General features: G+C 40.7%; 1 protein-coding gene and 1 long non-coding RNA gene across 3 annotated transcripts; one reads left to right on the top strand and one right to left on the bottom strand.

The window, feature by feature from the left end:
- Positions 1 to 6: 6 nt before the first annotated feature.
- Positions 7 to 11,615, top strand: LOC116788969. The gene is made up of 3 exons (XR_004357818.1): positions 7 to 343; positions 3,978 to 4,047; positions 11,404 to 11,615. It is a non-coding gene; the product is annotated as an uncharacterized LOC116788969 (long non-coding RNA).
- Positions 5,330 to 21,978, bottom strand: LOC116788968 (embryonic protein UVS.2-like). 2 transcript variants are annotated; one of them, XM_032692244.1, is made up of 11 exons: positions 21,786 to 21,978; positions 19,535 to 19,559; positions 18,513 to 18,650; positions 17,066 to 17,183; positions 16,493 to 16,671; positions 12,222 to 12,303; positions 11,183 to 11,310; positions 9,331 to 9,446; positions 8,669 to 8,894; positions 7,449 to 7,567; positions 5,330 to 6,876 (listed from the first exon to the last, which is right to left on the bottom strand). In XM_032692244.1, the coding sequence occupies exons 1-11, from the start codon at positions 21,798 to 21,800 to the stop codon at positions 6,646 to 6,648; spliced, it is 1,377 nt and encodes a 458-aa protein (XP_032548135.1). In that variant the 5' UTR covers positions 21,801 to 21,978; the 3' UTR covers positions 5,330 to 6,645. The 2 variants fall into 2 exon arrangements, with proteins under 2 accessions (XP_032548135.1, XP_032548133.1); XM_032692242.1 differs by lacking the exon at positions 21,786 to 21,978 and adding an exon at positions 19,716 to 19,821.
- Between the last annotated feature and the right edge of the window lie 3,981 nt (positions 21,979 to 25,959).

Below are 25,959 nucleotides of genomic sequence, written 5' to 3'. Positions count from 1 at the left end.
CGCCGCACGATGCATTGTGGTACCTGTGGTCTGGTGCCGCCGGCAGCGCCATGTCCCGGTGGACATTAGCCGTGGGTGTTAATTAGACCAAAAAGCGTCTTCTCTAATGCTGACAGGGTTGCCCCCGACTTACTCTGGTTTTGGGGTCTTTTTTGTCTTAAACCTGTGGCGAGATCCTGGTTCAGAACAGCAAGAATCGACTGAATTGCAAAACTCCTGTTATCTCCAGCCCATCCTTGCCAGTGTTGGTCTATGTGCCCTCAGAAGGGAATGTCCTGCAGGGTTTCCAGAAAGAGTTACTGAGTGTACCATGAGTCATCCTGCTAACCGCGTGAGTTTGCAGGTACATTTTGCATTCTTTTCAGTTTAATATATAAGTCCACATTGTAAAAAGCTACACAATTAAATTAGGAAACTGACTGATTTATTCAAGGAAGTAAGACTTGTTAATACCTGAACAAAGCTAAATTTAAAGAAAAAAACAATGGAGGTTTCCCCTCTCAATTTTTTATTTGTTTCATTTTTGTTTGTATTTTTGGTTTGGTTGGTTGGGTGGTTTTTTTGGTTGGTTTTGGTTGGTTTTTTGTTTTCAAAAAACATTGGAAAGACGACTGTATCAAACTTGGAAGTTAAACTTTGCACCGGTTCAGCAATTATGCTAGAGATCACCCGGAAATTCCACGTATCGTAGGCATAAAGCAGGGAATCGAGACAAATATAAACTCAAACAAAAGACTTCATTGTCTTCGCTGTTGAGCTGATCAATAGGAAAAGAGGAAGTTTGAATCTTAATGTTATAGTGCAACCTACCGACTGACAGGTGGAATTTGGAATGCCGCTCTTTAAGACAAAAATACAGTGAACGAAAGAACCTTCCTAACCAGACAGCACCACCAACAGAGAGGCACGGGAGGAAGCAACTTAGAGAAACTGAACATCCTTGTTGAGAAACGCCTCGGCTGAATTTGCCGGATGGACCTGAGCGCCGTGACCAGGGCAGGAGAAAAGCTCACTGTCCCGTGAGAAGAGGTACGACACGTTCCCATTCCCTTTCCCTTGCAGGTGTCCGCCAGAGGGGGCCCGGCCCCCGCAGTTCTCCAGCTCCTACACCAAAAGCCATTTGGCAACGGAATAGCAGGAGCTTTCCTTTATTTCTTCTCTTACCCGCTGATGTTTCCCATGATAAAGCGAACTCGATTATAAAATCCTATGTGACAACTTAGCCTGTAAGGTTTTCAATTTCTTTTTGAAGTCCAGGAGAGATTAAATCGTCTTTGGTTCATGTGTCTTCTCCTTGCCAAACTCAGTTGTTGCATTCTCTGTCCTACATAGTTATAGCTGCAAAAGCTGTGCTCTTCTCTAACTCGTTGTGAAACTGTGCCCCAGTGTATTAGACTTGGCCTTGGTAATCTTGGGGTTTGATTACTATAATGGAACATTATAGTAAAGCTTTGGATCTGAAAAATTTTAAATTAAGTAAAAATGTGACTGTTTGCCTACTAAGTCTCCCAGGCTGTAATGTTTTTCCTTGCAGTTCAGTGTGGGAAATAGGGCAGATCATCACCAGAGTGAAATTGAAAACTGAGTTTCGGTACTCTCTTGCTGTTGCAATAGGCTCATTTTCTTCTATTAGATGAGGAAACAACTGTATTACAGCCCATCAAAAGCTACCCTTGTTTTCTGTCAGACATTATTTGCAGTCCTGAGCGATATGGATCAGACAGAGTAAAGTCAGGACCCTGAATTTCAGGAAAACAAACTTCCAGCTCTTAAAAGGAGTTAGTTAATAGGACCCTTTGGGAAACTGCCCTATGGGACAAGGGACCAGAACCAAGCTGGTAGATCTTTAAGATCTGGTAGATCATAAAGCACAAGAGCTCTTGATCCCCAGGTGTAAGAAATCAGAAAAAGAAGGCAAGAGACTGGCATGGCTGAGTTGAGACTAAAGGGCAAAAAGGAAATGCACAGGCAGTGGAAGCAGGAAAGGGTGTCCTGGGAAGAGCATAGGGATGCTGCCTGGTTGTATAGGAATGGGGTCAGGAAGGCTAAGGTGTGGATGGGGCTCAGCTTGGCAAGGGATGCAAAGAATAGTAACAAGGTCTTCTACAGGTATGTCAGCCAGAAAAGGAAGGTCAAAGAAAGCGTCGCCCCCAATGAACACAACTCTAATGTACACAACAATGGATAAGGAGAAGGCTGAGATACACAAAAAAATTCTTCTTGCCTCAGTTTTCACTGTCAACCTCTCTTCCTGCACTTCTTGAGTGGAGGGACTGCAAGACATGGACTGGGGGAGCCAAGTCCAGAAGAGAAGACCAGGTTTGTGTGACCACCTGAGGAACCTGTCTATGAGAACTGAGAAGATGCATCCCAGAGACATGAGAGAATTGGCAGATGTAGTTGCCAAGCCTCTCTCCATGATATCTGAAAAGTCATGAGAATCAGGTGAAGTCCCAGGTGGCTGGAAGGGAAACACTGCACCTTTTAAAAAAGGGTAAAAAGGAGGACTCTGGGAATTACTGATCTGTCAGCCTCACCTCTGGGCCTGGGAAGATCATGGAACAGGTCCTCCTAGAAGCTGTGCTAAGCACATGGGGACAGGGAGGTTATTAAGACAGCCAGGACAGCTTCACCAAGGGCAAGTCCTGCCTGAACAACCTAGTGGCCTTCCATCATGGAGCAATTACATCAGTGGACAAGGGAAGAGCTACAGGTGTTGTCTGTTTGGACTGCTGCAAGGTCTTTTCTGTTCAGTGGATGAGGAATTGGTTGCATGGTCATATCCGGGGGTAGTGGTCAATGGCTCAATGTCCAGATGGAGATGCGTGACAAGTGGTGTCCCTCAGGGGTCCATATTGGTTTGATACTGTTTAATATCTTCACCAATGCAGTGGGATCAAGTGCACCCTCAGCAAGCTTGCCAATGACACCAGGCTGAGTGGTGTAGATGACATGCCTGAGGGAAGACATGCCATCCAGAGGGACCTGGACAAGCTCAAGAAGTAGGCCCTTGTGAATCTCATGAGGTTCCAAAAGACCAAATGCAAGGTCCTGCACCTGGGTTGGGGCAACCTCAGGTACCAGTCCAGGCTGGGTGATGAACAGGAGAGCAGCCCTGCTGAGGACTTGAGGTATTTACTGGTTGAAAAGCTGGAGCCAGCAATGTGCACTCGCAGCCCAGAAAGCCAATTCTATCCTGGGCTTCATCAAAAGCAGTGTGGCCAGCAGGGCGAGGGAGGTGATTCTGACTCTCTCCTCTGTCTGGTGAGACCCTACCTGGAGTACTATGCCCAGGCCTGGAGTCCTCAGCACAGAAAAGACATGGACCTGGTGGAGAAGGTCCAGAGGAAGGACACAAAGATGATTGTGGAGCTGAAGCACCTGTCCTATGAGAGCAATCTGAGAGAGTTGGGGTTGTTCAATGGAGACATGAAGGCTCTGGGGAGACCTTCTTGTAGCCTTTCAGTACTTAAAGGGGGCTTATAAGAGAGATGGGAACAAGCATTTTAGCAGGGCCTGTTGTGATAGCACAAAGGGCAATGGTTTTAAACTAAAAGAGGGTTGATTTAGACTAGAGATAAGGAATATTTTTTTTACAATGAGGGTGGTGAGACACTGTAACAGGTTGCGCAGTGAATGCCCAGTCCCTGGAAGCATTCAACATCAGGCTGGACAAGGCTCTGAGCAACCTGGTCTAGTTGAAGATGACTCTGCTCATTGCAGAGTTTTGGGCTAGATGACCTTTAAATGTCCCTTCCAACACAAACTATTCTATGATTCTATGATTCAATGACTAGGGTTGTAGTCATGCAAGTGTCGTCTCAACCACAGTTATTTATGTAAGGCAAACATGTTTTAAATTAAACACAAAAAAGGACCTATGAGTAGTGCATTTTTGTGTGTTTCTGTAGTGCTTTATTCCAGGCTATTTTTCTCCTACAGCAGTAATTGACAGATCACTGTTCTGGTTCTTACAGACTACAAAAGCATAACGCTTGAAGGCTCTGATTTGCCTCCCGGATAGGAACCAGGACAGTCTCAAAGCTGGTAAGAGCGGAACATATGGACACAAACACTCTTGTTTCTACCACACACATAGGCTTCTGGAAGCGTGTCTCTCTTTAAATATGTCTGGGTTTGTACACAATTAAGGTAATACCTGTTTGTGCCATGAGGTATGTACCTCTATGGGAATACATATATAAATTCCTCACTGCTAGATACCTCTGGTTTTTAAGGTTAAATTCTTACATGTTAGATTTCAAAAGTGTGTTGAGTGCTGAACTTTCATTAGAACCTCTGAAAATCCTCTTATGGTGGTATTTGAATCTCAACTTTTGGCTATAATGTCCATTGTTTCTACTGGCTGGTTACTCTTAATTCATACATCTCAGACTGTAAATCTTAAGAGCAAGCTTATATATAATATTTATATATATGGGCAATGCCTGTTGTGGAAGGATTATTGTCTGTTAGATGCAAGTCCCCTTACACTGTGCATTTGGGTTACACCTAAGCTCTTAGGAGGGTTTGTGAATCCTACAGCTTCTCCATTTTTGATTCACAACTAACTGTGGATCAAGCTGAGTGGCCATCATTTTAAGAAGGAAGGATGCCATTCATGAGGATGTTTTCTATCTTGCATTTTCCTGTTTGGTGGGCCACAGATTTATAGATGAGTAATGGAAACCTAAAGTAGAGACTGCTGTCAGGAAACCAGAGATTTTAGAAATAATGAGAGGTTTTGATATCTGCAGGGGGTCAGGAGGTGGTTTGAAGCATGTGTGGAAGCTCCATATCCCTTAAGGAAAGCAGTTAGCAAGGACTCCTAACAGAAATCATTAAAAGAAGAACCTTAGATCTCATGCTGAAAAGTCTTTTCTGTGAAAGAGAGAACTTATTCATCATGTTATATTTCAGCCTGTCTGCACATTCAGGAATGCATTTCTGTACTATTACTGTTGAAGAGCTTGCTTACAAATAAAGCACCCTGATCGTCACATTGCCATATCTACTTAAAACCATATTTCTAGGAACAAATTGCAAGACCAATGTTCCTATATGTGGTACATTGCTGTTTAGACATGTTGTTCACGCTCTTTTACTAAATATGGGTGAACACCTAAAACACTCGACCTATGTAGGGCCCCACATCAGGCCACGGGAAGGGAATCTAAAGCAATAGTCAAGTTACAAAGCTGTTCAGCACTATCTATTTAAAACAGGGATTCATTCAACGTTGTTATACAATGAGACTTGTCACGGGGTTATTACTTTTGCACCTCCATGAAAGTCCTCAGAGAGAAGAATTAGCATTTTTACAGTCTGAAGTTGAAGTTAAAAATAGAAGACAGGAACTTGTAAGAACTACAAATATTTGTTGCCTGCTGTGCATGCACTTTCGTACCATGATGCAAGAAAGCTCTAGACCCTGATGTCCATAATTTATCAATTATCAGTCTGCCGTGGGTGAAAATTAACCAGTGCTTAAAGAGCAAGACATTACAGATCCTTAAAAAAAACCCCAAAACCACACACACACACAAAAGTCATCATAATTCAAAATTTTCTTGGCTGCCTTCCTAGCACCAGGAAAGCAAATGGGCATTTTCCACATGCTCTTCTTCACAAAGGCATAATTTCAGCAAAAACTTTTATTATTTATTACATTTTGGTATCTCTCAGTTTGGCATTAGCAATTAATTCTGAATACATCAAATCAAGGCAAAGTGCTAGCTGTTTATGGTGGTGATTTCTTTCTCCTCTTCAGCTGTCTTCTCAGAGGAGGAAGATTTCTCTCTACAGACAAGGTACTTCACACCTAAAATGTTCTCCAAAGAGAACATTCAATAAATGCACTCTGCATTAAGTTTTCAGGCCTCATTTTTAAAGAGTATTTTGGTAATACCCCATGGACAATTTCAATACCTGACTCAGGCCACAGCAAAGTGGCAACAATAGGTGCTTCACTCCATTTCCTCTTCCTCACTGCTTCTTCCTGCCACTCTTAACTGTTTCTTTAGTTAAATTTGTTCCCTGACCTCGTTCATCTCACAGAGGTTAGTGCAATTCTTCAAGTTGAGATGCTGTACAAACATCCTAGTTTGCACCTTCAGTGTAAAATGGAGATTTCCAGGCTGAGCTCAGGTACTTATAGGAACTGTGTAAGTGATCTTGGCTTCAAAGCATAAGTATGTGTCTGAAGGTTTTTCTGTATGTATGCTGGAATGCAAATTAGGGTTGGGTAATAACATTTACCAGAATACAGGCTAAAGTTGCTACATAGCCATACTCTGGATTTTTTTATGGGCACAGTTTCTACCACTAGAAGTTCTTAAAAATCTGTTTACATAGTTTCAGCTCTGCTATTGAATTTGGCCATGCAACACCAGCAATGGGATTAGTAAAACAAAAAGCCTACAATCTCAGACAGAAGCATCCCATGGGCAGGAACATTTCTGTCCATGATTCACCATGCAAATTACACCACTGCAGATGTAAGACTAAGAGATCAAGCTTCAAGCTTGTGAAAGGTATCAGGGAGCTATATTTTTTTTCTGAAATTGGTGGCATTCTGACTTTCACCTTTGGCTAGCTGGACTCTTATTTTCATCCTGTGTTTTTCAACCCCCATCTGTATAGGACTTACCTACCAAATGTATAACTCATCACAAATCCGGGCAACTCCCAAACTATATCACTGTGAAATTCAACCAGCACAAAGTTCCCAGTCGAAGTAAAGTCTGCAACCTTCTCTGTCCCACAGTAAGGGCCAACTGCAGGTGATGTAGGTTGGCTTCCATCATGTATGAGCAAGTAGTCATAGGTGCATCTGTCACTATATTCCAGCTCAAAGGATAACATTTTGAGAGATATCTGGAGAAAATACAAAGAAAGCACTTTGCTTCCAGGTTACAGCCTTTTCTCTTACCCTTTGTATGTAACAAGGACAAATAATCTAAAATACTTGTGTGCAGGCACTGTTTTTTATTCTGTGGTTGCACCACATCCTGATCCCATATGGCAATGCAAATAAGTATCAAATTATTTGCTTAGTTCATCAGTATTTGGATTGGAAGAAGAAGCAAGGGACAAGACTGATCCTCTACGCTTTATGTTCTTTTCTCTAGAGAAATATAAAAACAACACCTGTGCAATGTCTGAGTTTTCTAGTGGGAACTCTTACTTAGGGATTATTTTGAACAAAGCTTGTACCTACTGGTACAAGCTAAATTCATGAGTTCACACGCACATGTAAAGGTTTTCCCTTGCTGAGCACTTCAGATTCCAAGATCCAACATAAGTTCTTAAAATGAATTTTTGCTTTCAGATTTTTACTCTGAGAATGCCTACTGAAAAAGTGACATTTCAGCTCTTATCCTCCAAGGGAAACACATTGCATCAGAGAACAGTGATGAAACCCATAACTGAATTCATCTGTGTCTTACCTTGTATCCTACTGGAGAACTGATGATCCAGAAGCATGCTCTGTTTTTGGGGTATTTATTAGGGTAGTTTGGAGAAGTGATGATTCCATTTGAATCTCTGAAAGTGGCTCCACAATTCACTGAAGAGTGAAAAACAGAGAAAGACATATTAACAGGAGCATTTTGTCAGTAGAAATGAGCTTGCATATATTCAATTGTATTATTTCTTCAAGCCAAGAAAAAAATGTACTACCATGAAAATTGACTGCTGAAATATTTTATTTCTTTGCTTAATATTTGTATCAGCAGCTGTACTGAAGGAACTTAGAAACATATCTGATAAATAACCTTTGGGGAACAGAGAACAGCTGCATCTAAAGCTGTATCTGTCTTTAAAATTGAGTGTTACCATATTAGCATAGCATTCTAATGGCACTACCTGCACTTCAGAAAAGAATTAGCTCAAGTATTCAAGACTGCATTATCAAGCTAGATCTAGTGCTTTCTAAAAATGACTCCATCAAATAATGCAAAAGGAGTAAAAATTACACATTTCTAAGACTTCTTCAATTTATGCTGTAAAAAGGTTTGGATTTTCAGTTGAAATAAAGCAGCAGCAAGTTATTTGGGCTACTGCCTAACTGAAAGCATGCTGCAGCACAACAGAATTTTGTCTGGCAGTCCATAACGCATTTGTGCATTTGCAAAACAGACACCCCTCAAGTGACTACAGTAAGCACTGTGTTTCATGCACATAACAAAAGCTTTTGATTCAGAAAGTGTAAGTTACCCAAGGTCAGTACCTCTCCCATTGCATAAAATCCTACAAAACCTTGCATAACATCTTGCCTGGTTACTGGCTTTACATCTCATTGGTTGAGATCTCTTGTTGAGTTCTGCAGTCTTTGTGCTCTTTGGCTGCACCACTCCTATTAATTAAAGTCATTGCATTGTTTTTATTTAAAGAAATGGTTCTGGAGATATGAAGAAGCCTAACACAGGCTCTCAGAAGAATGTGAGTGGGATCTCAGGATTACTAACATGAGATCCATGCAATACCCCATTTTATATTTCCTCTGAGACTTCGGACCCATCATTGCCTGGCCTTCTGCATTAGCAATTGCTGGGAAAGTCTAAAGTATGACAGAGACCTACTCTGGAGTATATGGTAAAAATTTTAAATTCTTACATACAAATACTATTAATGCTGTTCTGTAAACTTTGTAAAGGAGAGTTCATACCCCTGTTGTAGGAGGCTCTGAATCCTGTGGCTGTAATGTTCTCATCACTTGCAAACTCTACCAGCATTGTTGATCCAGATGCCACTAAGGAGGGCAGTGAATCCTTCCCACAGTACTTGTCCAGCAAGACAGGGGAATTCCTGCTGTTTCCGTTGTAAATTTTTATATAGTCAGAAGAACAGTCTGGGGAGGGTTGAAGATCAAAAGCCTCAAACTGCAGGAAAACCTTGAGAAACAAGAAAGCAGATGTGGGGTTTAATGCTATCCACAGGGAAAGCCTCAAACCATCTAATGGTTATCAAGTGAACCAGAACTTCATATTTATTTTACTATCCATGTATCATTGAAACTTTACTTTCTTTATTAAAAGAGATTAGAATTTCACCTAGCTATCCTATTACTGAGCCCCTGGAGATTGATGTTTCACTGTTGCTTGTCTTTGAAAAGCTATCCAATCTGAACTGGATAAAAATCAAGTTAAATAAGGCATCTCATAGTCTTAAGTCTTATGAAAATTGTTGAGACTGTCTTTCATTCACTGCATAACAAAATAAATGTCCTGACCCATGAAATTGACTCCCAGGGGGTACTCACGATAATGAAATAATGCTGCATAGTCCAGACACTGAGGTTCAAAGCTCTTTTCTCCTAATAAAAGTTACCTTACTTCGACGGATGCGGATCAACCACAGACAGTTGCTGTTGTTCGGATATGGAGATGGGTAATTGACAGAGGAGAATGAGCCTTTGGATTTAGGCAACACAGAACTACAGCAATCTGAAGGGAAGAACCAAACAGTGTTGAAGAGAATGAAAACTGCACAAAAATCTTCCCGGAATGCCTGACAAGTCTCTCCAACCATTTGCATCAATGAAGCTTGCAAAAGAGAAATTAATTATAATGCTTACAATTGTGTTGATGTTCCTAATGTAAAACTTATTGAAAAACTGCAAGTGAAATAAAGGTAGTTAAAGTACTTATCTGATTCAGCTACTAATGGTTTTCTAAAGATAGTAGGGCTTCACTCTTTTCACATTTTAGTTTACCGAAAAAGGCCTGGATCAGCCGTGACTTCCTTAACCTCAATGACAGAACTAGTTTCAATGAAATCAGTATATCAATTCCCATCAGCAAATGTGTGTATTTATAAGTATATGCAAAAATTAAGCTTGAAAACTAGACACTGTCAAATCAAGGAGGGGTAGTCACTGGGGGAAAATAGTAACAGCACTGAAGTCTAGCAACAGACGTAGTGACTGATATACAAAGTCTGATCTCATCTGTCTTTCATCTTTCCACATCTTCATTTTTTGCACTTTGTGTAACTCCCTCAATTACAAAACACGAATATATGACATCTGATCATATGAATTTATGACATATTTCTCTTGCTCCCCGCTTTTCCTGAAACAACTGGATTTTTTCCTGTTTGGTTTTTGCTTTGCACCTGAGTTTTTCTCTCTTTTTTTTTTTTAATTTAATTTAGTTCTTCCAGACATACAGATCTAATTATGAAATTACATAATAATGGTATTGAAGTGTGATTCATTCCCAGTCCCACTGTCAAGAATAAATATAATTAAATATTTTTATCACTATCTTTGAGACTATGACAGCCATTGTAAAGTTGTCTTATCTGAAGTTAAGGATTTAGAGGAATCACTCTCTGCAATGATTTCTGTACCTAACTATCCAAAGGAAGGAATGCTGTTTCCTTCTAATTTCTAATTATTTAACTAGGTTCTAACAGAATTCAGAGCAGAATTTAGTACACTAATATTTGGGCCTTGTTAATGTTTCTTCCTGTTTTGGTGGAAACTAATTGAATAACATGCCATAAAAGTCAAATACCATATAAATCAATTAGCCTATGTACTGGGAGTTCAGGCAAAACCCATGCATTGCAGGAGCACGATGTTATACCTGTTTTGTGCATCTCAGCTGAAGAGTTCCTGCTTACAGAGGAATGCTAGGTATTTCTAGACCTTAAGATACCACAGGGATGAGTTAAGAAATGGATGGAGCAAGGAATTAGATAGCTATACAAAAAGCCTGTGGTTTTCTCCTCAAAGAGGTTTCTGAATGGCACCCATACTTACAACCCTTCAGTCATTTTCTAGTTGAGAGAAATGGCAAGCCTGCTGGCACTACTGAGGCACATGACCCTAAGCTATAATCATGGCTGAGAAGAGGTTACATGCTTTACAACCTTCCAAGCTCTCCTGAAATTAGAATTTGCCAGAAGTAGCACCCGTGATTTCTCTAATAGATTTTGCTTATGTCAAAGAGCAGGGATTAGGTGAGGATACCTCAGAATGACAGTGAATTATTGAAAGTAAATTGTCCTTTCCAAGAAGGCAGGGGTTTTGCACAGGGATAGTTGTTTCCTCTTGTAGAGTGAGGGAGAGATGTATTGAAGGGACTGATGGCTGAGTTCCTTTGGGGGATGTCTGTCAGTGCCCACAGACATCAGCTGTATAAGGATTCACATGCCTTCTATCTACAGCACTTACTGCACTTGTAGAGCTTGTTGATTTTGGCTACATCCAAATTACTCAGCCCTTCTCTTTGCCCAATGGGTATAGAAGGGTCAGGAACTGGTACAATAGTTGGTTTCCCCGGAGTGCTGGAGAAATCGTACCTGTAGGAATAAGGAAATCACATTTCTAGATTACTTCTCTTAGACAGTGAAGTTCTCTAACTGCATAATCATATTCATGTATCACATGAACAGAATTAATAGAATGGAAAAGAACAAGAAGCTTCTCAGAGATCAGCTCGTCTTCCCTGAAGAGGATCAGCGTGGCAGCCATTTGGTGTGCAGCAGCTGAAGGCAAGGAAGCAGAAAAAGCTGCACTTTCCTGAGTCAAGAGAGTTCACCAATGTCCTGGCAAAATGAACTGAATCCCACATTCTTGGTTCCCGAGGCAGAGGAGCAGAAGTAGTTCTGTCTCAGTTACTAATTGCCTATTTGCTGTTTGCAATTTCCTGCTTTTGGCTAGGCAAGTTTTATTTCACAGTTTTGTTCAGAAGTTGTTACTTGCTCATGGAAATAAAGGAGAAGGCATATAATATAAGCTTGTACATTATGGACTAAAATGCAGCCTTAGGCAGTGCTCCCTGATGAGTATAAGGCAGCATACAACATCTTAATGATATAAAAAAATAAATCCATCTTTCTTGCCTCTATACTTAAATGTTGTTGTCTATGATCAGCTATTACTATATTAATGAAATAATTTAGTCTTCAGAACTAGTTTAGATCAGTGACTCAAAACAGTTAGACTTTGGACCACAGCCATGTCAAAGGCCTCTGCTAGCAAGAGGCAGGAGTACGGTGAAAGAAAATGTTGTCCTGTGTTTTTCTTCTGTCCATATCAATTCTTGTTTTCCAGGACTCCTGCTGACAAAGGAAGTATGCTCACTCTTAATTATGTCCATTCACTCAATTTTAAATGAACAGCAAATTAATTCCCTGCACAGAGCAACTGCTTCTTCCTAGATCTGAAAGCTGTTTGCTCCTTTGAAAAGACATTTCAGAAAACAACTTACGCGCCATAGTGCATCACTGAAGAGTAGTCATAGGGAAGACCCAGGTTTCTGGAATTCATTTTTCCAAAGTTCCCTTGTTCCCCTGTAAGGTAGGAAAGCAACATTTCAGTCAGAACAATTATTGCTGCTCTAATAGTACACTGCCTGCTGTCATAATCCTAAGAGCAACTTTGGATACTAATACTTGTTCTCATGAGATCTCGGATCTGGCAAAACCACCTGAGATTTTTGAAGCCCATGGGAATCCATTTTTACAGTCTAGTAGGTTTCAGAATATAAAGTGAATCAAGTAAGTCAAAGTTTTGATATAATCAATGAATCCATTACACTCTTCAAGCAAAACTACTCATCTGTCCATCTTCTTTAGGATGTCTCCAAATACATTTCAGAGCATTATCTTGAATATTATAAACACCCAACCTATATCTCTAAAGCTGCATCCATACCTTTAGAGGGAAATCTGGCTACCCATGTAGGTAAAAAATTTAGAGCTATGCATGGGTCTTGCTGAGTCCTTCCACCACAGGGTTATAAGACCACAAAAGAAAGGGATTCCTTGCCCCAGAGGTCAAGTTATCAGTCATGTTCTGGCTTTGTCTCTTATCAAACCCATCGGCAATGACTACAGTGAGAGATATGATTCACATGAAGCAGAGAAACTCAGCTAAACAAATTCTGTCTGAACATAGCTGCTTTTCATCTGTTTAACCTTAAAAAGCCAATATGAGATAAAAAAGTGTTACACTGATACAGGACTGAGGACCAGGGACCGAGACAGGAATTCATGTCACCTAGCTTTATTTCTCTAAGTTAGGCACTGAAGCTATTCCTCAAGGCTTCCAGGTTAGTCAGAGGAGAGGGAAAGAAAGAGAGACACAGTTGGAGGGAGTTTTATCTGAAGAAGACACCTCGTTCTCTCCATGGACTGTAGAGCATGAATATGAATTACATTCTGGGTCTCTTGGCCATGGTAAGACAGGCAGGCAAGCAAGCACTGTCAGAGCAGGGAGCTGAATGAAGTCAGTCTGGCATTGAAGCTAAAGCCCTAACCACTGGGCACTCCTTTCCAGTTCTGTACTTTGTTATTGTAACTGTAAATGTGGTTTGTAAACCACGGACCATCTGGACAAGAGTTCAGAACTGGATATCTTTGCAGCCTACACAACTCAGCAGGGTTGCAACAAGAGGAAATCTCAGCCAGTAATGCCCTTCAGCGCTGGTCCTGGGCTGAGGGCTAAGATATGCAAAAAGAAGATTCAAAATCCTCAGTCATATAAAATTTGGGGATAAACACAACTTTGGAGCTTTTCATAGATCAAAGCCTCATTAAGGCTTAAACTGTTTCTCAACGGCATTGGCCCTCCTGACTATGTTTTAATCTCAGTTCTTCTTATCTGCTATACTGACTTCAGAAAGAATTATCAGCAAGTGCACAGCTTCTTTTGAGGTGATGAACAGAGAACACAGTTCAAATGCAGTGAAATATCAGAGCATGTGGCTACTGTTTGGCACAGAAGTGCTTTGCTGAATTTTTTTGCTAAATGAAGAAAAAGTATTGGCATCCTGGCTGGACTGAGGTGCTGCCAACAAACAACCATCTCCCTCATCACATATCAGAGAGATCTGGCTGTCTAGACCTGCACATGTGTGGGGACTTACCCTATCTTTTCCACTATATAAAAAAAAAAAAAATAAAATCTACCTCTGCCAGAATCTAAGTGTAATGACTCTTCTGAATATTTTTTTCCCCCAAAAGTTTGGGAAAAACAAGCTGAGTTTCAAGTAGCTAAGTGGACAGCAACCAATTGGGCTGCATTTTGTCAAAACAAAGAAGTAGGATGGTTTCCAAGGTAAATTACTGGATAAAAACAAAATCCAGAAAACATCCACAGTACGGAAGTCCTGGCAAGAGAACAGCTTGTGTGAGAGAGCTGGGAAGCTGCAAAAGGTCTTGAGGTCTACTTCTGCACCACCAAAGTCAGAAGGAGCTCTGCTATGAGCACAGCAGCATGTTTTTAGAGGAGATGTATGCTAACAGTCCTCATGAACATAACTGTGTTTCTTTATTTCCTTTTCCCTTTATATCTTCGCCTTTTTCCCTACAGTGCTTGAGCTGCATACACTCTGCATTCTAACTCCCTTGTCACACAAATCATCTCATTCTCCACCCATGGTGAACACTGTTAAAACACTGAAGATATAGCCCATCTCCTTTTGCATAGTCTTGTCTTCTTTATGTCTTTCCCCTCATTTATCCTTTCATGATACTGTGCCTGAATTAGAGCTTGGTTACATCTGGCTCAGGGGTTGAGCACAGAGGGTAATAGTGAATGGGGTAACATCAGACTGGCAACCTGTCACCAGTGGGGGTTCCACAGGGCTCCATTTTAGGCCCTGTGCTCTTCAACATCTTTATAAATGACTTAGACACAGGACTGGAAGGGATACTAAGAGAGTTTGCAGATGACAGAAAACTGGGAGGACCTGTTGAGTCCCTCGAAGGCAGGGAGGCCCTGCAGAGAGACCTCGACAAATTAGAGGACTGAGCAATCCCCAACCATATGAAGTTCAACAAGGGGAAATGCCGGATTCTGCACCCAGAAGGAATGACATTAAGCCATTAGAGAGTGTTCAAGGAAGGGCAATGAAGAAGGTGAAGGGCCTTGAGAGGAAGCCATATGAGGAGCAGCTTAGGTCACTTGGTCTGTTCAGCCTGGAGGACACCAGTGACAGGACCCAAGGGAATGGCCTGAAGTTGTGTCAGGGGAGGTTTAGGCTGGCTATTAGAAAAAAGGTCTTCACCCAGAAGGTGGTTGGGCACTGGAACAGGCTCCCCAGGGAAGTGGTCACAGCACCAAGTCTGACAGAGTTTAAGAAGGATTTGGATGATACTCTCAAGTACATGGTGTCACTCTTGGGGATGGTCCTGTGCAAGGCTTGATGATCCTTGTGTGTCCCTTCCAACTCAGCATAGTCTGTGATTCTCTGTCCTTCAGAAATTATGACATCTGTACGTGTGGACTTCCCTCTGCAAAACTAGTGTAAGATTCTGTGTGTCTAATATCTATAACTTAATGTTTTCAATTCCTCTTTTCTAGTATATCCTTTGCTGGCATTTCAAACATGGCACACCCTTGTACAGTGGCAAACAACTCACAGCAAAATTATACCTTAACACTAGAGCTGAAACCTCAATAAAGACCAGCACAAATGGAATTTACTTAGGATATCATGGGAATAGCTGAAAAAAGTTTGGAGAGCAGTGTGTTAGGAATTTTCAATAAAAACAATCAAGTTCCATCTGGAGAAAAAGATAGATATATTTTCAGCTGTGCCTGACAGTGAAGAGCTGAATAACTCATTTGTTGAAGAGGTGTATGAGAATTTGGTATTTGATTGTCCAGCCCCATTTACTATTATTTTCTATAATGAACTAAATACACTGTTTTATTTTTACAATTGTTTTGAGTTGTCCAGCTCTCTCACAGCTGTCAGATAAGTGATTCCCTCCATACTTTCTTCTGATATTTTCCTTCTGTGTACCACTTTCTCACTTTCCCTTTGATCTCTTGCTGTTCTCTCTACCCTTTATTGCCCAGACCCTGGAGTTGTGTATATGAGCCCACGTTTCCAGCACACAGATCATGGGCACATGCCCAAACTATTTATCCTTCATTCCTTTCCCTAAATAACATCCACTTGTTTTTCCTCTATAGATTTACCCATCCTGATTGCTCCCCATGGCTCCTTCTTTTCATGGGAGCGTATATTATTCTGTCCACAAGGAGGAAATAATTGCAGTCTTTCCTCTCACATCACACCAGGTCCCAGAATTTTGCACATGCTAGTGGTTGCATGTGCTTCCATTGTCTCAGTATTGAGTCCCTCGTTCATATACATTTTAGGATATGTGCATTTCACTCACTGCCAGTGCCAAGATGTCTGCTTGCTGCCTTCCCTTATTTCCATGGTTTTCCCCAGGATAGAGTTGCTGCGTGATTCCCCACCATGATCTCGAATGTCACGTTTCACCCAGTTAAGAGTCCTATAGTCTCACTTCATGGCCAAGTCTTATCTATAACATTTTGCATTCCTGATGATCTTGGTATTTTGAAGTCTGGGCTCAAGATGGCAATCAGAATAAGAATGTAGAGCTACTTTTAGACTGTATGTTCCACACTACCATAGATGTAGCCACAGAAATTTCCCTAGTACAAACATTCTCCTTTATTTGAAAGTATATATTTTCTCTTAAGATTTAGTGGACATACCTGCCACTATGTGTTCCCACATAATCTTGACAAATCTGTCCCGATCACTCCGTGCCTGTTCGTGGATGAAACCCAGCGCGTGGTTCATTTCATGCTGAATTGCTCCTTTATCCATGCAACCATTTTTCACCAGGCCTACTGCTTGACGTCCTCCAATTTTTCCAAAGTAAGACCAGCAACTAAGAATAGGCAATCAATAACCAAAATTATTATATTCAGCAAATACAAATATGTAGATGTACTGTTTATGTCACCAAGGTCCTTTAGATATGCAGCCACAGAAGGGGATATTCAGATAGTCACTAGCATGAGATAAAATTTTTACAATAAAGAAAATGTCTCATTTTTGAATTACACCCTGTTACTTTTAAGTCCACACATGCATGTATTCCTGCAGCCTATTAACTGATTTAACTATCAGTATATCTGAAGAAAAATGAAAAATTGCACCTGCTCTCTGAATCTTTACTCCCAGGATAAAAAAAAAAGGCAATTCCTTAAGTCCAGAACAAAACAGAAAGGAGTCTGAAAGACCTTTTGAGTGCTTCCACTCTCAGGAGACAGGGAGCTTACCTCTGCCCGTGTTCGACATACACGTAGTCTGTTTCTGTAGTGCGATTTACAAACTGCACACAGGTCAGTGTGGAGATCTCTTGCAGAGCATCAGCAATCCAAGACCTCTCTGTTATGGCTAGAAAGAGAATGGGGCCAGGAGAGATCTTGCTTGGTTAATAAAAACCAAGGTGCATTGATGGGGTGCATTCCTTTAAAACTTCACAATGTTTTTTAGCTTTTTATCTTACAAGTATAGTAAAAAAAGGGCACAAAGCCTTCAGAGATCTTCAAGTTGATTGGACTTTTAAGGGGAGGTATAAGAATTACAGCTATCCATATGCATATTCTATAGGAAACCCCTGATGGAAAGCAAAAGATTTACTTTGTTTCTTCCATTAGACAGGACAGAAGAAGTGAGACAGTTTCAGATATAAATAATTAGATTAAAATATCCCAAATGAGCCAGTTGACTGTAGCTAAGCACCAAAACCTTATTTTGTTATCAGAAAAAAGAATGCCTGCCACAGCCCCTCTGGAATCACTTGAGACAGCCAAGGCTCTGATGATCACATGTGGTGTTTCTATTCAGCTACCAAATAAAGATCAGAGTGTTTATCTAGTTTGGAACATTTTGGCCTAATTTGGCTTCCTTAGTTATGAATCATCTATGACTGATTTGTATCTCAATTTCCTAACATTTAAAGTTTGGAGAGAAGGAAATAACCCTCACCTAACCACAAGAGTATATGCCGCAGTTCTGGAAGCGCATAGGCAGAGAAGCAGACTAGATAACTCAGAGACTGGGCTTTCCTCAGTTCCTTTCCCTGAGGAACTGGAATCAGGCACAGGCCGTATTTCACTTCCATGACATTTTCTCTCCGGGTAAGATCTTTTAAGAAGGGTCTGTATGGAAGCCCCAGTCCAGATTAAAGCATCACTCCTGCAGCCTTTTGCACAGGACAGAGCTATTGACTGACTAGAGGGAATTAACAAAGGAAAAATATCTTCAAGGATATCTTTTCCTCCATTTTTGCCTCTACAGGGTTTCTAGTGTGGGAATATTTCTATGAGAAATTTGAAAGAAAATTATGGAGTTCCAAAAAGTGCTCCTAGTGGTAATTTTGACAAAAATACATTCAGAATGTGAATAAATTATGTTTTTTCTTCTCTACTTCCTAAATATCAAAGTGCATTGTAGCTAGCAGGAATGGGCTAATATTTGAAATTACAATTAATTAGCTGACTACAGCCCAATTAACCACATATTTTAGTGTCTGTAACTGAAATGTTTGGAGTCTTAGCCAAACTACCACAGGGCTAACAGGACAGGAAAAGAGATGTGTCAGTAAACTCTCACTTGTGCAGAGGTTCCTTTTGGTGCGTGCCACAGAAAAATAAAATAACAGGGACTATAGGGACTGGATGATCAATGCTAACTTTACAGCATCCATTTGCATACACTCACAGAAATCAGAAGAGATGTTAACTGGAACCTTGACTAGTCCATCTTGTGACTTAGGCCATAAACAACTCTCACAGTTAATTGCACTGCGTCGTCCTCTTCTCAAGAGGATGTCTCCTTCATACACAGCTATTTCACTACCTGGCAGATGAAGAAGATAAAGAACATACAAGGCATCGAGAAGGCAAATACACGTAAATAAGGGAGACAAGAGGTACACACTAACCAAGCTTTTGGAAATTTCTTTCACTGAAGTTCATCTCCTAATAATGTGAGAAAGGATTAGTATGCCAAGAGTGGTTAGGTTTGCCTTGCTTCCTGGGTAGAAAAGTTTAATATTAATATAAATGTCATAGTGCAGCTGTAATCAGTCCTGACTAAATATATTTTAGCTTAAAAAGCTTTGGGAGCTTTCAGAGGGGACTGCTAAGTATTATAAGTCATTGTTCTCTTTATTAGAGATTGTGGAATTAAAGAAAAATCATAAATGACCTCTGTAAAAATGAGATGAATCATACACAAGAAGTTACTATTTTTATCATGCATATTGAATGCATGAAAGCTATTAATTTCCAGGTTAACTGTTAATTTGACGTAAGACATTGTGACATCCACCTCAGTTCTGACTCCAAAATACTTGGAATACATTTCTCACAGACAAGAGCTATCAGTTATTAGGCCAAAAAAAGTACAACAGTCTTGGATATAGCAGGCAGGGAACTGCTATATATCACATAGAAAAGAAAACAAAGTGAAGAATAATCTGATTTGCTGAAATTACATATAGAAAAGAACATTTCATGTAGCAATTGCTCTATAAGTCTTCTTAATTTCTTTATCCAAACAGCATAAATAATCACACTGAATATGACTTTAAAACACACTTGAATTCTGTGAATTGCCTTCCACTGATGCCAAAAAACATTTTCAAAGAGAAAAAAGTACCAGATAATGATGCTCAGGTATATAGATCCAGCCCCACCAAAATCTGCAGTTATTTATATAATAATTACAATCAAACTCACCTAAGTCATTGTTTCTTGTAGCTATCTGAAAAAAAAAGGCATATATTTTAATACATGTTCATCTCCATAGTAGAAGACTTCTATCATGTAGAATCACAACAGTAGGAGTTTGTAACTAATTTTAAGAGAGCAACTCAGCAGCAGCAATGTAAATTCTCAACATCTCAGAGCAGTGACACACCTGAACAGGTTTACTTAGTGCAAAGCTATAGAGAAATGCTAAATGAGTTGGCAGAAGAAAGTACTTCATCTTTAAGTTTCCAAGATGATCTTCTCTGCTCTGCAGCTCAGTTGTCAAAGTTGTAGTTAGTTTACTTGGGGCAAGTTTTATGGGAAAGCTGCTGCTGTTGTTAACAAGTGTAACAAAATTAGATAACAAGAAGTATTTTTACAAAACAAACAAGCTGCAGGACCTCTCAAGAGAATTTCCAGGCTCTCATTTCTTATTTATCTTTAGAAAACAGAGGAAGTGGAGCAATAGGAAAGAAAATTCCGTAACCTTAAAGTGACTCATCTTTAATTCTAAGAACCCATGAGCTGCTGTAGGTCCCCTCACTGCTGACCAAGGCAAGGATATCTGGTAGCAGTCTGTTTGCAGCAAAACTCAGTCTCAAACAACTCTTTGATCTATCCACACTACCTGTTCTAGTAATTCCCTAGTTTGCTGCCAGGAGCCACCCTGCTCTGCAGAGCCCATCTATAAGCTTGTCCCCTCTGTGCAACAGCTCTCAGCCAGGCATTGCTAGCCAGGAGCACTAGAAATCTGTTGGAGTCAGAGATGAATCCGATCGTTGATTAAAATTGTTTTTCCAGTACAGTATCTTGCAATATAATCACCACTGACAGCAATTGTATGTCTTTCTGGAATCTATAAATAAATAAAACCACCAGCTCACAGAGTTTTGGCTTCCCACCTTCTGGGAAGCCCTCCTTCCTTTGATGTCTATGAATAGAAACAAGACTAGAAAGACAGGCTGAATCCTAGCAAATCCTACACTGTAAGAGTAAGCCACAGAATGGGAATATTCATCTTGCAGATACATGAACCCCACCATAGGCAGGCATATCTTGCTTTCTCCTTCCAGCTTCAGCCCCTGCACAAATACTGAGGTGCTACAGAAAATCCTTAGGATTTGCTGTATCAGATCTTTAAGAAATAGCAAGAAAACCTTTGGAATTGCCTGCAGAGACAAATTTTTGAGGAACCTATGTGGTTCACAGCAAATTGAGATGGCAGAGAGCGCCTTTTCAGAGAGATGTATGGGCTGGTCCTTTGTTATTAGGGAGTACTTTGCTAGGAAAATTTTAGCTGATATTATGTAAAGCTTTGCTACTAATATTTTCATTTTACCCTATTAATAGTTTGCTCATAAAATTTCTAAAATATTCCACATTTCTGTGACTTCCACAATTCATCTACAGTTATAATTTCCATGTAGATTATACTGCAAAATGAAGTGCAACATAAAAGGCCCATTTTACTTTGGCTGATAAGAGGATGAAGTTCAGAAGTGTCATAGTTTGAGATGGCCCCCCCAGGAGTCAGGGGCTCAGAGGTGATTGGGTGCCAGGGCAGTTTTCCCTGGAGGGCCAGTCACCACTCATCTTGTTCGCTTCTGCTCAAAATCATATATACACAGCACCGGAACCTGTTGGCAGTTTCTGTTGGTGTCTGCCGGGTGTGGGTGTAGAAGGCCAGGGGGTGGCTGGGCTCCTTCTTCCCCCACTCTGGGGGGGAGAGGGGAGCCCTGCGGCCTCCCCAACTCTGCCTAGGCCAGAGTTAGAGACAGCATTGGAGTGAGTGAGTGTTTGTGAGGGACGTGACTCACAAAACAACTGGTAAGCGAGGAGAGAGAGGCAAGCCTTGCGGCCAGGCCCTCTTCTTCCCCCCCGCCTTTGCAACCAGGCTGCAGAAGGGGGCTGTTTTTTCCCTCTCACTCTTTTAGTGGGAGTGGATGCAAGGCTCAGCATTGAAGCAGAGCCAAGTGGACGGGCTGATAACGAAAGAGCTCGGCGCTTGGGAGAAGAATCCCAGGTGAAATTGGAGACGGGCCAAAAGGCCTGAGAGCTGCCCTGCCGAGTTTTGACCGGGGGCAGCCGAAAACTGACTTGGAGGAATGAAGATTCCAAACGCCTACTGTGATAAGCTACACTACAGCAGCAGCGAACCCAGGTATGAGACTGAGGTATGAGAGAGAGAATGACACAGCAGAGACTGACATGGGACCGAGGAGAAAGGACTCAAATCTACCTTCTTGGACTTCATGAGGAGAAAGACTGCAGTAAACAACTGAAGATTGGTGAGGGAGTGTTCAGGGGCTCCGAACACTCCCAAGAGAGAGAGACTGCGTTACATATCAGCCTTGAAGGGCTTCTCCTGGACTAAAGTTAAAGGGAGAGGCTTAAAAGGACTGATAGAAGTGTAATAATATATATATATAGTTGCCTTTAGTTTGTATAGTATTTATTTGTGTAAATAAATGTATATACTTCCCCTTCCCCCTATAGAAGCCTCTGGCCTGAAAGTTTTCTCTTCGGTATTGGGATAAATTGTGGAAAGGAGTGGGGGGAAGCCTGAAAATTGGATTCTGGATTTCTAATGTGGCTTATACTGTCCTTATGTTTATTATATTGTTAACCAGAGCTCTTTCTGTACAGTTCCAAGCAACCTTTGTGTCTATTCAAGATCAGGTTCAAAATAGAGACAGAAGGAGTCACAGGAGCATATTCCTGATGCTATACATCACAAAACGACAGAGGAAAGAGCAGAAGTTATTAGGCAGTAGAAGGAAGAAAAGACAACCTGTTCCAGCTGGGTCACTCCAGGTGTGCAGCAAGGAGGGATGGGAGGGTCCTTTGAAGTTCTGCCAGTTTTGCATATCCATTTCATGGGGAAAAGAAACCTTGAATGAAGAGATTTATCCCATGGTTTAATTAATTTTTCTGACTGCCAGAAACAACTGGGCATTTTTCAAGGCTAATTAATAGACCAAAGTCTCATATCACCTGATAGCACATTATCAGAAGTTGTTTCGTAGATGCAAATTTCCTTTTTGATGCTGCTTGTCTACAGTTGCCTGCTTCAATATTTTAGCAGAATAATATTCAGGTCTTGTTCTCATTATCTATCCAAATAATTTGATTACACAGCTGTAACTTGCATTCCTTCTCCCATATGCCTTTTCTTACACTGTCTTTTGGCATTTCTCATTGTTAGCCACACTGTCCTTGATCTGCCAGATATTTTATCACTGCCAGTGGTTAGAAATTTTAATATGATGTTCACCATATTCTTAGTGATGCTTGCTTAGTTTCAACTTTATTTCACATCATAGAATGGGCACTTCTTTCACCATGTAATCCAAGTACCTCTTGGCAAAATGTTAAATGATAAAGTTAGAAAAAACGAACACCTGTAGGTGTTTAAATATAGGGTTTTTCCCTAGCCCTGTATCAGTAATAGGTATCATCAGAAATTATGGGAATGGTATGTCCCATGACTTTTCCATAATGAGAAAGTACAGAGGCACTTTCCCTGGCTAAAGAATTAGAGCAAATGAACCTCAAGGGACACAAATTTCAGGAGAGTGAGTGGCTATGTGACTGTTTAAGTATCCAGTGCAATATCACTCTAAAACTCAGTTCCTCAGCTACTCACATAAAGGTCATGCAGGCAATTTCTAGTGAACAAACAGTTGGCATAACTCAACTGTGTTCACCTTAGGAAGCTTGTTACTTTTCAGGGGGATTCACAGTTATCTCTGCATGCTTAAAAAGGCCAATTATTCTTACTACATAAAAACCCCTAATTTTTAAAGTAACAATAACAGAAAATATTGCATTTACTACATGACAATTCTTTTTAAGGCTCTGAGCAGCTCTGCATTTAGACAGAAGTCAGATTCTGCCAAAGAGCATTTTAAAATAACTTTGTAGTCATTAAATGAAGGTATTATACTACACTATAACAGGCTGAAAAGAATTAAACAATAAAAACATACACAAAACCTCCTTTGCATTTAAAATTATGTTATTTAAGAGTTATCTGTTTACAGATATTATGTCTTTCAGGATGCTAGGATTAGTGAAAGCATGCAATTCATGCCTCATTAACGATTGGGAAAAGAAAATGAGCTTTCCTGCTTTTCTGTTGCCAGTAAGGTAATCAGTTTAGAATAATTAAATCATTGACCTTGATGAAGTGCAAAAAATGTTTTGGCTTTTGCAGAAAAGGTCAAAATCACAAAATTAAGATTTTGTAAATCTGGTCCCTGGTCCTTATTTTGTCCCAGTTGCCAGGCAACAAAAGCAAACCTTTTATAGAAAAGGTTACTATTGAGCATAGTATACACTTGATACATAAACACTTGAATGCTAATTTTAATATAATTATTCAATTGAGGTGTACTTTACAGCATCTTAGGCCACTGCATATATTGACATATTTCCACATTTTAGGTATGTTTTTATTTAAAAGAAAGATCTACTCTTTGAGAGAAAAAGTCTCCAGCGTAAATACTGAACTATGTTGAAATTAGTTTAAAACCAACATGTGTTTAGACTCTGTTTCTCCTAAACCACTCCTGCGCAGTGTGATCTTTGCTATTTTACGACCAGTTGCCTTTTACCTTTCCAATGTCAGAATGATACCATAATGTTAGAAAGGAGAGGCACAAGTCTACAGACCCTGATCTGAAGATAACTACATGTGTCAGTGAGCCTTAACTTGAGATGACAGCTAGAGACAAGAGTCAGCAGAAGCTTTTACAGCTAACTTGGTTTTGGAAGTAGCTGTAGGCTGAAGAGAACTTTACTATAGCTTTTTAACTTGATGCATGGAGGAAGTTGGGTTCCTGGAGACGAGCTACAAAGGTTGATTTCAGTATTTGAGTATCTACATACCCAAAGACTGAGCCAGATGGGACTGGCTTGTCTATAGCTGCCCTGGTTCTGGTACAACCTGATCTGAAACCAGTGTCCAATTGCAAACATCACACAAATGCATTGTTTTATGTAAAAGTTCTTCAGACACAAAACAGAAGTCCTGATTTAATGCTGCTCTCTAGTGGTTTGCCATTTGTGCAAGTGGGACACATTTCCGGAAACAATCAGGAACTCCCCATCATCACTCACAGCCTGTTAACTCTTTTGATCCCTCTCTCAGCACCAACCACTAACTGCAGAAAATGCTTGCAGGCATGAAAAGTCTGTCCTGTAATCTGTTCTGAGAAGTGATGCATCAGTCTTAGCCTGAACCACCTCAAAACTGTAGTTTAGCTTCTGCAGTCTTGTTACTATTCACCTTCTCCAGATACTTATAGATTATGCATACAGATGCCACAGTAGATTTCTGAAGTGCTCTGATGGCCCATTAGGAAAATGAACCATTTACCTGCACCATTTTCTCTAAAGGATTCTTAAACCTTCAGATTTGTTTTGTTGATGAGTCCTCCTAAAAGGTTTTAGTAAGCTTATACTGCAGAACCCAAATACTCCTCTGGCTCTGTCCTGGCTCCACTTTAACTTCACAACATAGGCCATTGCCCTTTTCCCTGGTTTGCCTTGAAAGAGAACCAAGACAAATGCGCCAGAGGGGAGCAGCCAGTAAAGGGCTACTCCATAAGGGAGGCTCCCTAGGATTTGTGGCCACAGCAGTCTCTCAGTAGCTCAGCATAACCAATTTGACATGGTGTTGAGGTGCATCCAGAGGCTGAAGGCACAGATAAGACTAAAAACAAGGACACAACACACATCCAAGGTCCAGGAAGGATACTAAGACTAGATCGAAGATACATGCTCCTATGACATAGCCCAAACAGTGAGCAAAAGCCAAAGCCTAAGCCTAAATGGAACCCCCAGGCCAAGGGGGAGAGGACCCCACGTGAGGCCAGTCAGGAACCATTAAGGTCTGTTGGCCCTCTCCATTCCTAAAAGCTACAATACGTTGCAATTCACTCCTTATACCACAGTGTGGGCTATCCAGTGAACACGACTGCAGCTTAGATAATGATATGCACTGGATCATCACAGGCTTCTTCAGAGACCCCTAGGAAATTGTATTGCAGGCTCTGGGAAAGCTACATTGACTCAGCACCAACATATATTTGTCCCTGAGTCTGCTACTTCTATTAAGTGTTTCTTCCAACAGTGTGTATGGAAGAAATACAGTCGCTCATCCTGCATCCTTTTTAAAGTTTGATTGCACTTTCCCATAGCTCTGGCACCATGGTGATGTAAGTAGCACTTACCAAGCTCACTCAGCAGCTGAACACTTTCATATGTGAGCTGCCTCTGAAGTCCTGAGTGAGCATCATCTGTTGTTACTGTTCACTGCACTGATTCGTGCTAAAACCTTTCCTTGTCAGCAGTGATATTTTCTCTGAGACATTCTTCCTGAACCTGAGATTTCCTCAAACCCTGTAAGG

The sequence above is a fragment of the Chiroxiphia lanceolata genome, chromosome 6 (genome assembly GCF_009829145.1).
Source record: "Chiroxiphia lanceolata isolate bChiLan1 chromosome 6, bChiLan1.pri, whole genome shotgun sequence".
In the NCBI taxonomy this organism is placed as follows: Eukaryota; Metazoa; Chordata; class Aves; order Passeriformes; family Pipridae; genus Chiroxiphia; species Chiroxiphia lanceolata.
The sequence above is the reverse complement of the archived record's forward strand: the minus strand, read 5'-3'. Positions and strand labels throughout refer to the sequence as shown.

Excerpts from the sequence above, each read along its gene's own strand:
- LOC116788968 (XM_032692242.1), bottom strand. The coding sequence starts at position 19,784 with ATGAAGTACTTTCTTCTGCCAACTCATTTAGCATTTCTCTATAGCTTT. Across the intron at positions 18,651-19,534 it reads TACAAGAAACAATGACTTAG|GTAGTGAAATAGCTGTGTAT; the intron begins GTGAGTTTGATT and ends TTCATCTGCCAG. Across the intron at positions 9,447-11,182 it reads CAACAAGCTCTACAAGTGCA|ATTGCTGTAGTTCTGTGTTG; the intron begins GTAAGTGCTGTA and ends TCTTCCCTTCAG.